At 40.4% G+C, this 13,820-nt stretch overlaps 1 protein-coding gene across 4 annotated transcripts in view; it reads left to right on the forward strand.

The window, feature by feature from the left end:
* FAM13C (family with sequence similarity 13 member C) overlaps window positions 1-13,820 on the forward strand; it is a 141,045-nt gene that overhangs the window by 87,400 nt on the left and 39,825 nt on the right. For 3 of the 4 annotated variants that reach the window (XM_087764861.1, XM_087764863.1, XM_087764862.1), the window contains exons 2-4: window positions 1,773-1,829; window positions 3,600-3,798; window positions 11,741-11,862. In XM_087764861.1, the coding sequence (XP_087620987.1) occupies window positions 1,773-1,829; window positions 3,600-3,798; window positions 11,741-11,862 (378 nt within the window). Of the gene's footprint in view, window positions 1-1,772; window positions 1,830-2,101; window positions 2,159-3,599; window positions 3,799-11,740; window positions 11,863-13,820 lie in introns of all 4 variants that reach the window. The other variant, XM_087764860.1, reaches the window with a different exon arrangement.

The following is a 13,820-nucleotide window of genomic DNA, read 5'->3' on the forward strand; positions in this document are numbered from 1 at the left end:
CCTGTGCTCAGTCATCCGTCGTCCCTCCAGAGAGTGTTCCCTGTTGCCAAAATGGTCTTTCAGGACTGCAGGCTGCCAAGTGTGGCTACTGATGAGAGGAGGGGGTGAATGAAGCTGGTAGCAGAGCTGCTTCCTCCCATCTCCTCTTCCTGTGGCAGCTGCAGGAGGGAGAGTTTGTCCCTTTAGAGGGTCCCTGGGCTTTGTTGACTGTGGCTTGGTCCATGGTGCACAGCACGCCTGGTGGCATCTTACCCTACTCTTGTGTCTGTGCTGGGAGTTCTGTCCATCTAGCTCTGAAGCACTGTCTCCTCACAGTGTATTTCCTTGCTATGTTTTTCTCCTGAAATTTTCCATCATGTTTTCCGTCCAGGTTCCCGGTTTCTTTCGTACTGGGCTTCCTTCTTCATGCCCCCAGTATGTTCCATCCTCACACCTTGCTGGTGTCAGAGACCCATAAGGTAATTAGTGATAGACCAGAGGGGAAGGTGTGACTGGCATCTGGAGGCAAAGGCAACTAGATTTCTACAGTGAATTTATCCATTTTGTCCATCAACCCATGTCTTCCATCTGTCATCCCGCTTTGCCTTGTGGGGAGAACTGCACCCGTTGCAGGAATATTGTGTGATTTGGGGGGGATCTGCAACTGTATTTATATGTTCCAATTGCAAGCATCAAATGCTTTCATCCATATGCTGATGTATTCAGGAAGTGTAAACACTTGAGTGTCCCTTTAAATATTTTCTGCTGCAGTCTGGCTTTTGATAAAGATACTAGCAGAAGACTGGTGGGAAAGAGGAATATATTAAAAACCTTGCCATCAAATTGCAACGCAGAGTTATGAATTTATCACTTAAAGTGCTCTGTCCTAAGCGGGGCAGCTCTTCTGAAAATTTAACAAGTCAGCGGAAGTACAGGCTGCTTCCCCCATAATGAAGAGATTTCTCTGCCAGCAAACTTCAAGTGACCCAGGCCTGCTTAGTGTCTGTGTCCTGTGAGTATGAACAGAGGGTGAGGAGAGGGCCCCAAGTTTTCCCCAGAAATAACACCTAGAAAGGGTGTATGCATATTTATTAGGAGTGTATGCATATATATGTATGTTTATTTGAAGAAAGACTGTTCATAGGCTTTGCAGTTATATCATTCCACAAAGTTCAGCCATGCTGCACAATATAGTGTTCAACACTGTGTGGCTAGCATATTTATCCAGAATTCTCTTTTGATTAGGCAGCCTTATGACAATTCTGCTGTTTGTAACTTAAGGGGATGTAATTGATTATGATTCTTCAAGCATCTTAAAAAATTCTGCTAGTTCACTTTTTAAGACTAACGATCACTTTTATTCGGGGATTCTTTTTCCTGCTGCACAAAGAATGACTGCTCTACTATAGGTAATATTTCTGTGAGTCTAGGAGAAAAACACCCTTAGCTAATTGTTTCTAATTCTTTTTTTTTTTAATGTGAAGTATATGATAAGCAATTAAAATAGGGAATTTCTGTCATTTTCCTGTAATTTTTATAACATCTGAATTCTTTGTCATCATTATTTCCATCTGGCTGAAAATGATATACCAAATTGTGTACACTTAACATCTCAAATCCTCTTCTTCCTCTGAGATTTAGACTATCGTGGAGCAGCTATGGCATTAAATGACCCCAGCTAAGGCATGAGAAGGAGAAATGTGTTTATACTTTGAGCTGCACTGTCATGTTATTAAAAGCTAAATTTCTGCAGCTGGCAGAAAATCGGCAATTATTTTGTATCCATTTTCAAGGTGTGACGGGGATTCAGAGTCTGTACATGAAGATCAAGCAGCCAGTTCCAGCCCCAGGTATTCTACTGCAAATTTTGTCTGAAATCCATTGGCAACAAATAAAGCTGTCAGAGTGCTTCTGTTAAACCATTAGAAAGAAACCTTTATTCTCAAGGGAATGCAGAATTTCTGGGGTATTACTTGCTAAGGCTATTAGTATTTCTGGGAAATGCATATTTGTCTCGTATACTTATGTGTAGACAATATTAAGATTAATTACTGTTGTTATTATATGAGTAAATATATTATGGTCTGTGTTCTTAACTTCACATCTTATTACTTTCATTCAGATGCACCTCTGATGCTAATACATTGAATGTTACTGTACAGCAGCTGGTACAAAGTAGGTTAGTAAGCGGAGTTTTGCAACTGTGCAAGGATATGCTCATTGATGAGTGTCTCTGCGAAAAAAAAATCCTTCAAATGGTAATTTAACTGAAGTATTCTTGAGGCATGTGTCTCTCAAGGCTATGTTAGTATATGTTGATTGATAGAGAATGCAATTTAACCTCTCAGAAAGATTTTTGAATCAGATGATACCTTAAAATCGTCAACACTTCTGCACATTCTTGAAATGCCCGTAAGGTATAAAGCCCCCTACCCTGTAACTATAACAACTGCCTTGGAGCACACTTGCAGAAGGCATGGGCAGCAATGCTGTTTAACTCCATAGGCACTCTGCAAGTATCCATCTGGATGCTGATGGGCCACAGATGGAAACTGAGTTTGGCAGCTCAGAATCCTTAGGAGAAAACACTGAATTAGCAAGTTATGCATTCTAAAAAAAACTCTGGGGGCTTTAATTCAATAGTCCTTGACTCCCTCGATTGTGGAAATTTCACACCAGAAGAGAGGTCGTCTCTCAGCTGACCATTAGGACTTTACCAGCTGAAGCTAACATCTGAAATTCCACCTGCAAACTAAACAACAGCCAGGGATTTCAGAGCAGTAATGCCGATCTTCTCATCCTGCCAGCTAAGCAGGCAGCCTCGCATTCTGCATTGCGGTAGCTTTCTTAACGGTGCCAGGGAGACGCTCCCAGTGGAAGGCATTAGACCAGTCTAAGGTTGGATTGATTGGGTGTGGAAAAGACTAGCAAGGTCTTCTTAGGACAGGTTGCACTCTGTAGATTAGGTGGAGATTGAAAATACCTGTCCCAGATTCAGTGGTTAACTGAGCATCCATGAGCAACAGTGCCTGTTTAAACGCCAGATGTGCTGTTATACAGGGGGACCTTTTCTCCAAACTGGAAGCATGTGATGCTTGTCCAATCCACCCAAACACATCCCTGGCTGTTCAAACCCTACTCTGTATGCCTACCTCCCTCACTTTGTCCAAAAGCCCTCAAAAACAGTGACTGTAAGAAGGGAAGTGTGACTATAGGGAGGAATTATTGTACGTGATGACATTTTTGTGAGATTATAACCTAGTGTGAATAGTTGGACAGGGCAAGGTCTTCTGCATGAAAAAGGCAGTTTCAGATTTTATTTGGGGAATATGAACTATAGGGCTGAAGCCAAAGAGTGCCTCTAAAACTAGTCTTATTTAAATGGCTCTACAGTTGAATGTGTAATAATACTAACAGTAGTTTACCTTGTGATTTCGCAATAAACAGTAGCCTCTCAGATTCATGTTAGTAACATACGCAGTGTTTAGTGTGTAGACTACTCAACTTGGTAAAATTAAAATGTCATGAATAGCTAAGAACTTGTTGCTGTTCTTCCTTCATAATGTTTTGACAGGTGTCTGAAGTCCTGCCTGATGCATTTCAATTTTATTTTCTTACAGAGATGATGATAACAAAGAAAATTATCCGGACAATGCTGCTGTCTTAGAGGAAAGGCAGCTGCCTTTGCAAGATACTCAGCAGCACAAGCAGCAGGCTGCAATTGACTACGCTCTAAAGCCTGAAATGGGCAACTTAAAGCTAAGAAAACCTAAGCCCATTGCAAAGCTAGAAAATGGAAAAAGCCATGAGGAAAATCAGGTAAAGAACTAAACTTACCAAGGGTAGGTTTATGGCACAGTGTCTGAGCACACATACCTTTTGAAATGCAAAGTGGGACTCCCTGGTAATCCATGGTGTGACTGAGACCTCACAATAATCTACTCTGATTTTCAAGGAGCTGGAGTTCTGGAACCATCCTGTAATGACAGACAATTTATTTCAGCCAGGGAATTGCGGAGAGGGATCTGTTGCAACTGCTATCAGAAGTGAGTGGAAAGCATAGCTGAAGATGTGCAAATATCTCCTTTCAGATTTCCTGTGACTGCTTTTACCAAATATAAAAATCTTGGTAGTTGCAGCACTTGATTAGACTTTTTCTGTTTTGTTTATTTGGCTGAGGATCTCTTGCACTGGTGTTTTGGCTGCCAATGGAGAGATTACTTACGTACTTTCCCTTTGTCTTACTTTCTGTTTTTTCTCATCTTTAAATAATAAATCTATTCCAACGCAGATTCTGGTACTGGTGCTCTTGCCCCCAGGCTTCCCTGGGTTGAGCTGAGGGGAGCAGAACTGTAACTTTTCTAATGGCTATAAAAGAAGACTAGAAATGAAGAAGCTTCTGCTGCTGTCTGTGGAGGTACATTGCTGGGTAGATGCCAGAGTTACCACCTCCCAGCAGCTGCTGGAAGTGCCTCTGTTCTTCCCTGGTGTTTCCCAAGTCATGTTTCATATGCAGTGTAAGGGATAGAGCTCTGGTCCAGATTTAACCCCTCAGCTACAAATATTCTCATAACCAAGATAGTTGATGTTAATGTTGGTATATTGTTGGCCTATACTAGGCACAAGGCCTGAGAGATGTCTGTATTTACATCTTTTCTTTGATATATAATGTATTTGGCTATTTTCTGTCTCTCCTCTCTTCTTGTTTGTGGACAGAAATTTGCAGAGCGCTTTCTGAAGTGCTTTGAACCCATCATAGACCAGGAATGATTCTGGTTCATTTTTTCAAATTTAGAATGGGAATTCATAATTTTGGATGGCATGTCTTACCTTCTAAGTGAGGAATATCCTTTTGAATCCCAAAAGAAAAAGTGAAAGCAAATGGCATCCCAATGGTATTATCATAGCCTCTTTCAGAATATTATTGTCAACTCTTGCCCTAATCTTCTTGCATGTTTTTGCTGGTGCTCATCCCTGAGATGAAGTAATAACTGTTGATGTTTTTGTAATTGTATTGCATTACTGGAAGATGTTATTTAGGCTGCAGGGAGATGATGTGTGCATGTTTATCAGCAGATAAGAAAAAAGATAGGAAATTTTGCCCTATGAAGGGCAAGTGGAGGCGTATCAGGAAGAGGAGTCATGAAGAAGTCGTAACCAGGGCAAGATCTGTCTCACAGGTCATCTGTTGCTCTTTCAGCCACTTCAGAGTCTCCTGTCTGCCTGTTCCCTGTGTATGTCATGCCTGTGTCTCTCACCCAATGAAAGCTAACACAGCACAGATTTGCTGCTCTGTGGTATTTGACGTGACCTGAAGTGGTTAACTGAAAATGTTGATATTCTTTCGTGGGAAACTTTTTGAGTATAAAATTAGACTGCCATAAAATACCAGTGCAACTTAGATATGCAGCCTCTGGAAGGAAAAACAGTGTCAGGCAGATAACTGTCACGTGACTCAAGGGCTTGAATAAGGAAAGACAAAAGTGGTCCTGGGCCCCCACACTACCCATTGCTCCTGTCTCTTGGATACTGAAAGAAATAAGACGTGTAGGCACTATTTTATCTTATCTTTGATTTGATGGGAGTACTTGAGGGATGAGAGCTAGTGTAGAGCTTTGAGTGTAATATAAAATATAAACAAAGCAAACATCCCTCCGTAACAGGAACTCCACTCATTCATAGAGGGAATTGTATCCTAGTACTGTGAAAGACTTTTCAATGGATATCCTATATCTACACTGAGTTCAGTGGTGCTTGCTGTAGAGGAAAGAGTTTGCCTCTTGGAACGGTTTGCAGAAGGAAGCTGTTTTGGAGAAAGCATCTACCAAGCCCTTCATTTCGCATAGCCTTCATTCTCATTAGTAAGGATATGCATGCTCCTTCACCCTGAGTGCTTGCCTTGCTGCACCTTCAGCTACCTCAAGGGCTTTTGTTCTTAAAGAAGCAAGCATCTGGCTCCTGGCTTTGTTAGAGGTGCCTATGAAAAACAAGGCTCTGCTTGCAGAAGAGGTCTGCAAAGGGTTTGTTTCTGTGGGTGGGTTCTCATTGGGATCCTTGATATGTTATGATCTCCCAAACCCTATTGCAGCTGTCTGTCTTAGCAGCCATAGTTGTGAACTGGTAGCAACTGCTTCTCTCCATTTGCAAGCTGAAAGCAAAGTGCTGCTGTGTTGTTTCTAGTAGCTGTTTATAAGTGTACAGCAGGCTGTTATTATCTGGAAAAATGGGCCAGACTGATGCTTTGAAACACTGTGTAACTGCATATACCTTCCTTTTGTGAAACACCTTGCCACCAAGCTACTCAATGAGATAAATGATGTACTTACAAGCAGCTGATGTTGAGCTGACAAACAGTAATATCTGAGTATATGCATTTATGAAAGGAAAGCATGATGCACTGCACATGGTGATTAAACTGTTCATCCTTGTTTTCCTGAGTTTATTGATAGAGTCCTTTTTTCAACAGCCTCCTCACTTCCCCAACCTGACTTCTCTGTGGCATCAGAAAGAAACAGTGACAATGTTGCAGTGACAGTATCTGCTTTAAAGGTGTTGCTCTGATAAGCCAAGGAAATGTTTGCTACTCACTCTGATGTGTTATAAGCCCATGAGTCACTTTTTTAGAAAATTGTCCCTTTAAAATCAGAATAGACTGTTGGGAGATAAATAAGTTTGCTGCATATGTTGGAAGGATTAAAGTCTGTTTGGATGGGAAACAATTTTGTGTGCCTTTCTACTACTGAGAATCCAGGGGATTTCCATTGTAGAAAGGTCACTGAGAGGGAACAGACCTCTGTGTTCAGGTAGAGGAAAGATGGCCACCTTGGGGATTTGAGCCTCACAGGGCTCTCAGTGTGCTGAAGTATGATTCCTGTGCCTCTGATTTTTTTTTGAAACAAGTGTAGTACTGTGGTCATATACCTTAGGTCTTGATGAAGAAAAGGTTATTAAATTTACAGTGATGATTAATAGGACCAAGTCTAACAAAAGTGCAGTACCAAGTGACTTCACTTGACCACTTATCAGCTGATAAAATGTCACTAGAGTAAAGCTGTACCTTGGGTATTGCATGCAGTTATTTCTTTGGGGGCAGGAGCTGGGTATGGTGGAAGCTGTAACCTTTCCAAAGTATGGGAAGAGAGGCAGGCTGCTGGAATGTGATTACACTGCTGTACTCCAGCTACATGGTTTCATCTTTCCTATGGTTTCCTGAGCTTCTTTAGCAATTCTGCAATGCTAACCTATAGAAAATCAAATTAATTAGGATTTATTTGACTTCAAGAGGTGAAGAAGCATATGCTCAGAGATACTCCGGGGAGTCAGTGTGAGAACAGATGGTGAGAATGGAAAGTCTGCTTTCCTTGCCTAATCCTTTCTTCTGTCACTCACCTTTGATGCAGAGTCATGAATACAGATTATTAAATGAGTCATCCTCAAATTCCTTATTGATACTGCGACATGCTTATAAAATGACACTAAATATGCTAGCTAATAGGTAGAAACAGTAAAAGTTCAGTTTTTAAAATAAAATTATCAAGGTAAATGACTATAAAAATGAAATAGTGGCTTGACAATCAATGCCTAGATTTGGGAATGCTGAAAACTGCTGTGTGAAATTTTGTATTTTGAGTATAAATTAAGTGGGCAAACTGCATGGATTTCAAAGAACTTGCAGTAATTTGACATTAAAATTGTGGTTTTAAATGCACTGGAATCAAAAATACAGAGCCAATGTTAACACATTAGCTACACAAACACATGAACATGTCAGGCAGTCTGCAAGTGCCACTTCAGTTTTTAGGTATACTCTGTTTATGTTTAAACCATACCTCCTGTCATGGATTAAATCTGTTCAATTCACTGCCCATTAAATGTACCTACTTATTTTCTTGTATGGACTGGCATTTTCAGGAGGGGTAGGAGGCACTTCTGCTCAGGAGTTCAGTCCTGGCTATTTTCTATATTGACACAGCACCATGAGGTATGCCAGGACTGTGATCCCAAATGCTGGTACAATATTTGCATGGTGCTTGCATTTGAAGAGAGACAGAAGTGTTTGTGTGTTGGATAAAGCATATGAAGGATGCAAGGCACTTTCTGGAATTCAAGCAGATTAAGTTGCTGCATAAACACAGAAAAGGTTTCTATGCCTGTACTGTAATTCAGATGCTCTGACAGAGATGGGTTATGACATGCTGTGATTTTTTTTTAAGGAAAATAGATTTTTAAAAAATTTTAACTTGTGAAACAAAAGTTGATTTATCTCAACATGTGTATCCATGATGGTAATTTTTGGCTGCTTCCAAACCCATGTATTATTTTGTGTACAAAGCAAACGTTGTGGTAGTGATTATGCAGCACTGAGTCTTCTCAGCAATGCCTGAAGATATCCCTCTTCACAGACTGCTTACCAGATGCAGCCTCATTGTAGAAGCTTCACTCTCCATAGAGAAGAAAAAACAAAAATACAACAGAATACGGCACTCTACTGTTGGATGTCTTTGACACATCAGGAGTGGACTTAATTGATCTTAAGAAACAGAGGTTCCATCAAGGGTGTTTCCCTAGGATTACTCTTTAACATCCTAATGACGTAACTTAGGAACAACAACAAAAGAAAAAAAAAACAAAAAACAAAAACAACCAAACCCACCCAAGTCCTCAAACATCAAGCCTGTAAGTTAGTGCTGATTACCAGCATATTTTCTTGTCCTCTTTCCCTTTCATCTAGCAGAAAACATCTTGAATTGCTGTGTTCTCTCTGCTGATATTGGAGAAGGGTATTTGTTGCAGAAGAGGCTTCTGCTGAAGCAAGTTTACCACTTTAATACAGGATTGGTTTTGCACCTAAACTGGGCTGACTTTCTTTGACTGATTAACTTAAATAGTACAACACAGAGAAGGCTTCGGCCATAAGATACGTGTGCTCTAACTTGAAAGGCACTTGTTTCACTCATTTACGTAGCACCCAAAGTTTTCTTTTTACCTGTATTAACAGCTTTTGTGGTCAACTCCTGAAGCTAAGCACATCTAAGCGTAAATGTTGAGTCTGTTGCGAGAACTCTAGACGAGGTCTTCAACTGGTATAAACCAATGGCTGTTGCCTCTTTCGGTATTTTATTGTACGCAGAAACTCCATATTGTCATACGATGGCATAAAAAGCTAGGATTCAAGTCCTGACTAGAAATCTCCCCTAAAGATGCTACTACAGTTGTAAGAAAGTCATCTCCTGAACTCCAGTGTCCCAACCTCTTCCCTCTATCCCTTCAGTCTACATCCCTCAGATTTACAAATAATACAAATTCCCAGCTTCAGTTCCAGAGGTTTTCTGAGATCCTATTTGTAGCCTTCCTATGTGTCTGTTATTAAATCTCTTTGAGAAAGAATATTTTCAGTATGCATCACAGTGATGATACAGAATTCTTTCTTCCAGCTTTGCTGTTGCCAATATAGAAGTTACGCTTTTTATAGAATATAGTGTTATTCTTTCTAGTTTCTGTCGTGTCCAATACCTAGCAAAATGTAATCCAGTCCTTACAAGAGATTCTAAGCACGAATAAGGAAAATGCCTGTTCTACCTGGAGACATCAAACCACTGAAGCTTTCTGGGCCAATAAAATAAGCTGAACTGGTTCAATCCACTTCTACCTTGAACTTTAATGAAATCTGTTGTGTTGACCTGTTTAGTCCCCAAGAGCATGTGATCATTTTTACATAACTAGGGGAAAATAATGTTAAGATAGTAATGGAAAAACCAGAACAGCTGCAAAAAACTGCTGTCCATTTGTAACCCGAATTGTTATTACCATTTTTGGATAAAATATCATTAATTCAATGCTAAATTATATTAGATAGACCTAGGGAGAGAGGGAGGAATCTGTCCTAGAAGGCTCTGAAGGAGATAAAGAGTAACAGAAGCAAGAGTAACGCTAGTCAGTAGAGTGAAGCTTTCATTCCTTTTGCCCTGACATCACCAGAGCTTCATAACATCTCGTCTGAAAAAAAGACAGCCTCTGGTTTGGAGGTCTGTTTTGGAAATTTGCCCCTTGTGGGTAGTAAGTATGGCTGGAAAGCTTGATTAACCTCTGCTGGGTCAGTTCTACTGCAGTGTCTGATACCAAAGCAAACTAATTTAATGTTAGCACAGGTCTCTTCAACTGGCAGGGAAGGTACTTTCAGCCCCAGGGCAGGTCTACACTTCTTAACTGCAGTGCGGACATACCCACGGACAGATGTGTGAGTTAGAATTAGCGCATGGCTGCTTCCTCCTGAGTACCTTCCATCACGATGGTGACAGCTGCCTCTTTCTAGAGATAGATTTCAACACTCTTTTTATACTCATCTTAGAGACTAAGTAGGAGGAATTAACGTTCATTTATCCAACAAACATCCCATAGTTAAAATGTCATCATGGAGAGGAAGTAAAATGCCAGTGATCGGACTTTTTTATTTATTTTTGCCAGGGTTGGTTTGGTTTTGTGGTTTTTTGTTTTTTTTTTTACAAGATCGCTTAGTCCTTCATCATTAATTTTGAGAGGTGGGCACTGAATATTTCTCCTGAGAGGAGACCATTTGGGCAACTTTCATAAATCGAAAACTTTTTATAAAGTTGACGATTTTATAAAAGTGTAATATAGTTTTATTTAAATACAATGTATTTCTAAACAAGCTCCATTCATACTCTGTAAAGATGGAACAGACTAAGAAGGAAGTAAAAGCAGCCACTATTTTTGTAAATGCAGAATGACCTCAGCCCTCCAAGTTCCCATCCAAACAGTCCTATCCAAACTTCCGTCTCCCATGCTTCCAACTAAGCTTTGAAAGTGGAGCAAAATCAGATACCAGATACCTTTACCAGGGGAAGTGAACATTATTGTTTTGCAAAGCGCATTGTATTTTAATTTTGTAAACTATTAGAATAAAATGTTGGATGATAAAAGCCAATAAAGAAGTAAGAAAAAAACCCACTTTGATTATCACGTTTTCAAAGAACTTCATTAACTTACCCCTTTGCAATGCAAGGGAAATATTATAGCCCATTTTATAGGTAAGGAAGATAAGATGTGCTGAATACATCTTGTCAGAGCCTTGCAACTGGTTTTTGAAAGCTTGGAGTAAAATGCATACCTTTCTAATTCCTACTCCCTTCCTCAATTTGTTGGACTAAATTGGCTTTTTTATTTTCTGCGTGGCATGTTGGCTGATGTGACTTTTTTTTTCCTCACTGCCTTTCACTCCTCCTGCAATACTCTGTTCATAAAGCTATGCATATGCTAGGGAAGGGAAGGAGTAAAAGGAAAAAGAAAACTGGTTAAACCTTACAAATCTTATTTAAGTGAACTGTGTTTGCGTTTGTCAGCCAAAATTTTCTGATGATGCCCAACCAATAAAATATTACTGACATGTGAGTAACTAATTTCAAATGAAATATGAATGTATATATAAGGAAAAAAATATTGAACTCTGTGTATAGCACCTCTTAGCTCAGAAGCTGACATCTAACTAATAAACAGAAAATGGGTTACAGTCTGCTTTGGTTTCAAAAAATGTTTTACAGTGAAAGAAGATACTACTTGGTTTAGAACCTTTTCTAGTGTGTGTTTTCCAGTTGTTTCCAGATTATTACAAAAAAATAGCAAAGAATCACAATCAGCATCCGGTCTCATGGAGCATTTTTTCTTAAAGCAAAATGTTCAGCTAAGCCTGATCAGTACTGACAGGGCATTCAACAATTTTTTTTTTTTTCCTTTCTTTGTGCAGGAGCTGGAAAGCACATTGCCAGGCCTCTCAGAGTGGCGGGGGAAGGCTGGATCCTCAGCTAATGACTATGCACAGAACGTGGCTTTCAGATGCCAGGAAGCAGTCGTGAGATTTCAACCAAGGTAAGCCCTGGGATAAGACAGTGCATTTCACTTCTGATTAACTGTAGGAAAGGTTAATTCATTTGCTGCCTTTTGTATAAAATATTCAGACTCCTGGCTCCCATTGGCAGTTGTATTCTGCATTTATATGCCTAGAACTGTTTGGAGAAAGTGAAAGGGATGAGATAAGAATGCAAATTTCATCATTCTTTAAACCCCTTACATTTCAGGCAGGAAGAACATCCTCAGATCAGAAACTTCAATTCCCCTGTGCCAAGTTTCAAAAATATCTTGGCACTTCTTTTCTTTTCCTCCCAGCGCTGACTTGCCTCACTCTTTCTCACAGTTGTATTCTCACTGAGAAATGGGAATGGGAAGCCACACACCTGATTTTAGCATGGGTATGCATTTATGTACAGTTTAGACCCTGGGTGCTGTGTAACTGTGCTCGTTACAAAGCTGTGAAGGGTATGGGGTGTTCAGGTCAGGCATTAGCCAAGTCTTGATGGCAGGTAACTCAGCTGATCATGAAGTAGCTCAGCTCTGGTAACTATTGGAAGTCACAGTTCCTCCTCTGATCCTTCACCGCTGTGCAAAAGGCTAGAAATGGAGTTTCAACTTGCCCAGCTGACCCAGTCTACCAGTGAGGGTGTGTCCTAAGGATAAGATTTAGCTCTTACTGACAGGCTTGCACTGTGTAAATAAGATCATGCTCTTCACAGCCATCAGTTTTTGGGGCACTACTTTACAAACTTCCCATGCTCAGGTGCTGGTCTGGCCCTGCTTTGCTGTCCACATAGAGTTTCAGCCAGGTGTCTGCTCTTTGTTCTCTGCCTCAAGGTGCGTGACAGCCTTGGTGCTGTGTGGCAGAGGCTCTGGCTCTCTTTGGAGGAATGGGAACAGCAGCTGTACATCCCAGGGATGCTCAGTGGGTCAGGGCACACCTAGTTGACATACAGAGCTCATTGCCTCCAAGGTCTGTTTCAAGTCAGGACTAGGTTAGTAGTGACAGTTGCCATCCAATGGCAGTTTGGTGCTTTATGTGAAATGAACTGGTTGCCTTCATCACAGCTTTTAGTAGGCAACATTGTAATGGATATTAATTTATGCTCTCAAAGGAAGCTTTAGCAGAATGACCAAGCATTTAATTAGCTTTCACAAAGAACTGCTTTCACCCCCAATGCTTGTATCTGCAATCGAAACACTGCAAAGTCCTGCATCTCGGGAAGTGTTTCTAATTGGCCCCAGCCTAGGAAGCCAGCCTTCTCTTTTTCTGGCATTCTTTAGTCTAAGAAAAAAACACATGGGTTTCTTGTAAAGAGGAACATAGCGAGCTTGGTATCAGAGAGTTAGACATAACTAGTGGCTCTCCTGGTAGGAGGTCTGTGTACGGGTAGATAATGAAACAACACTGGTTAATTTTGATTAAAGAAAGGAACGTGCTGAAAGAAACATGGACTTTAAAGATAAGAACCAGAGTAGAGTGTGCATGAATAAAACAGCAACCACAGCAAAGTTCCCCTGTCCACTTCAACTGTTTGGCCTATTTAGTTTGCCTGGTATTAAACCATTGTTCACTATGCTATTTATTCCTGTTTAACACCAGGGTAGTTCCTTAGGAAGCCTGCTATCCACAAGTGCTAAATCTGTTAAATAACGGTACCTGGATTTACCATGCTAAGAGCTGTGAAAGCATAGTGATCAAATCTCAACTCTGGCGATGTCTTAGTTTGATTATATTACAACAAAATGAAGGTGATTTTACTCTCAAATAAGGAACTTCAAACATGGAGTAAACAAACATTAATGCATGGTCCCTGGCCTCACACACACATTTTATTTACTTTAACTGTCTTAACTGTCCTTGGAAAAAACATTCCCACCACTCAGCTGGGGCAGGGGACTTTGGATTACATCTGCTGAAGTTACCACTTTCAGTTTGAGGATCACTGTGTCTGGTGACTCCTCTTAAGGGTCAC

This window comes from Nipponia nippon, unplaced genomic scaffold, assembly GCF_047370975.1.
Source record: "Nipponia nippon isolate SJK-2023a ecotype South Korea unplaced genomic scaffold, ASM4737097v1 scaffold_3, whole genome shotgun sequence".
NCBI classification, from domain to species: domain Eukaryota; kingdom Metazoa; phylum Chordata; class Aves; order Pelecaniformes; family Threskiornithidae; genus Nipponia; species Nipponia nippon.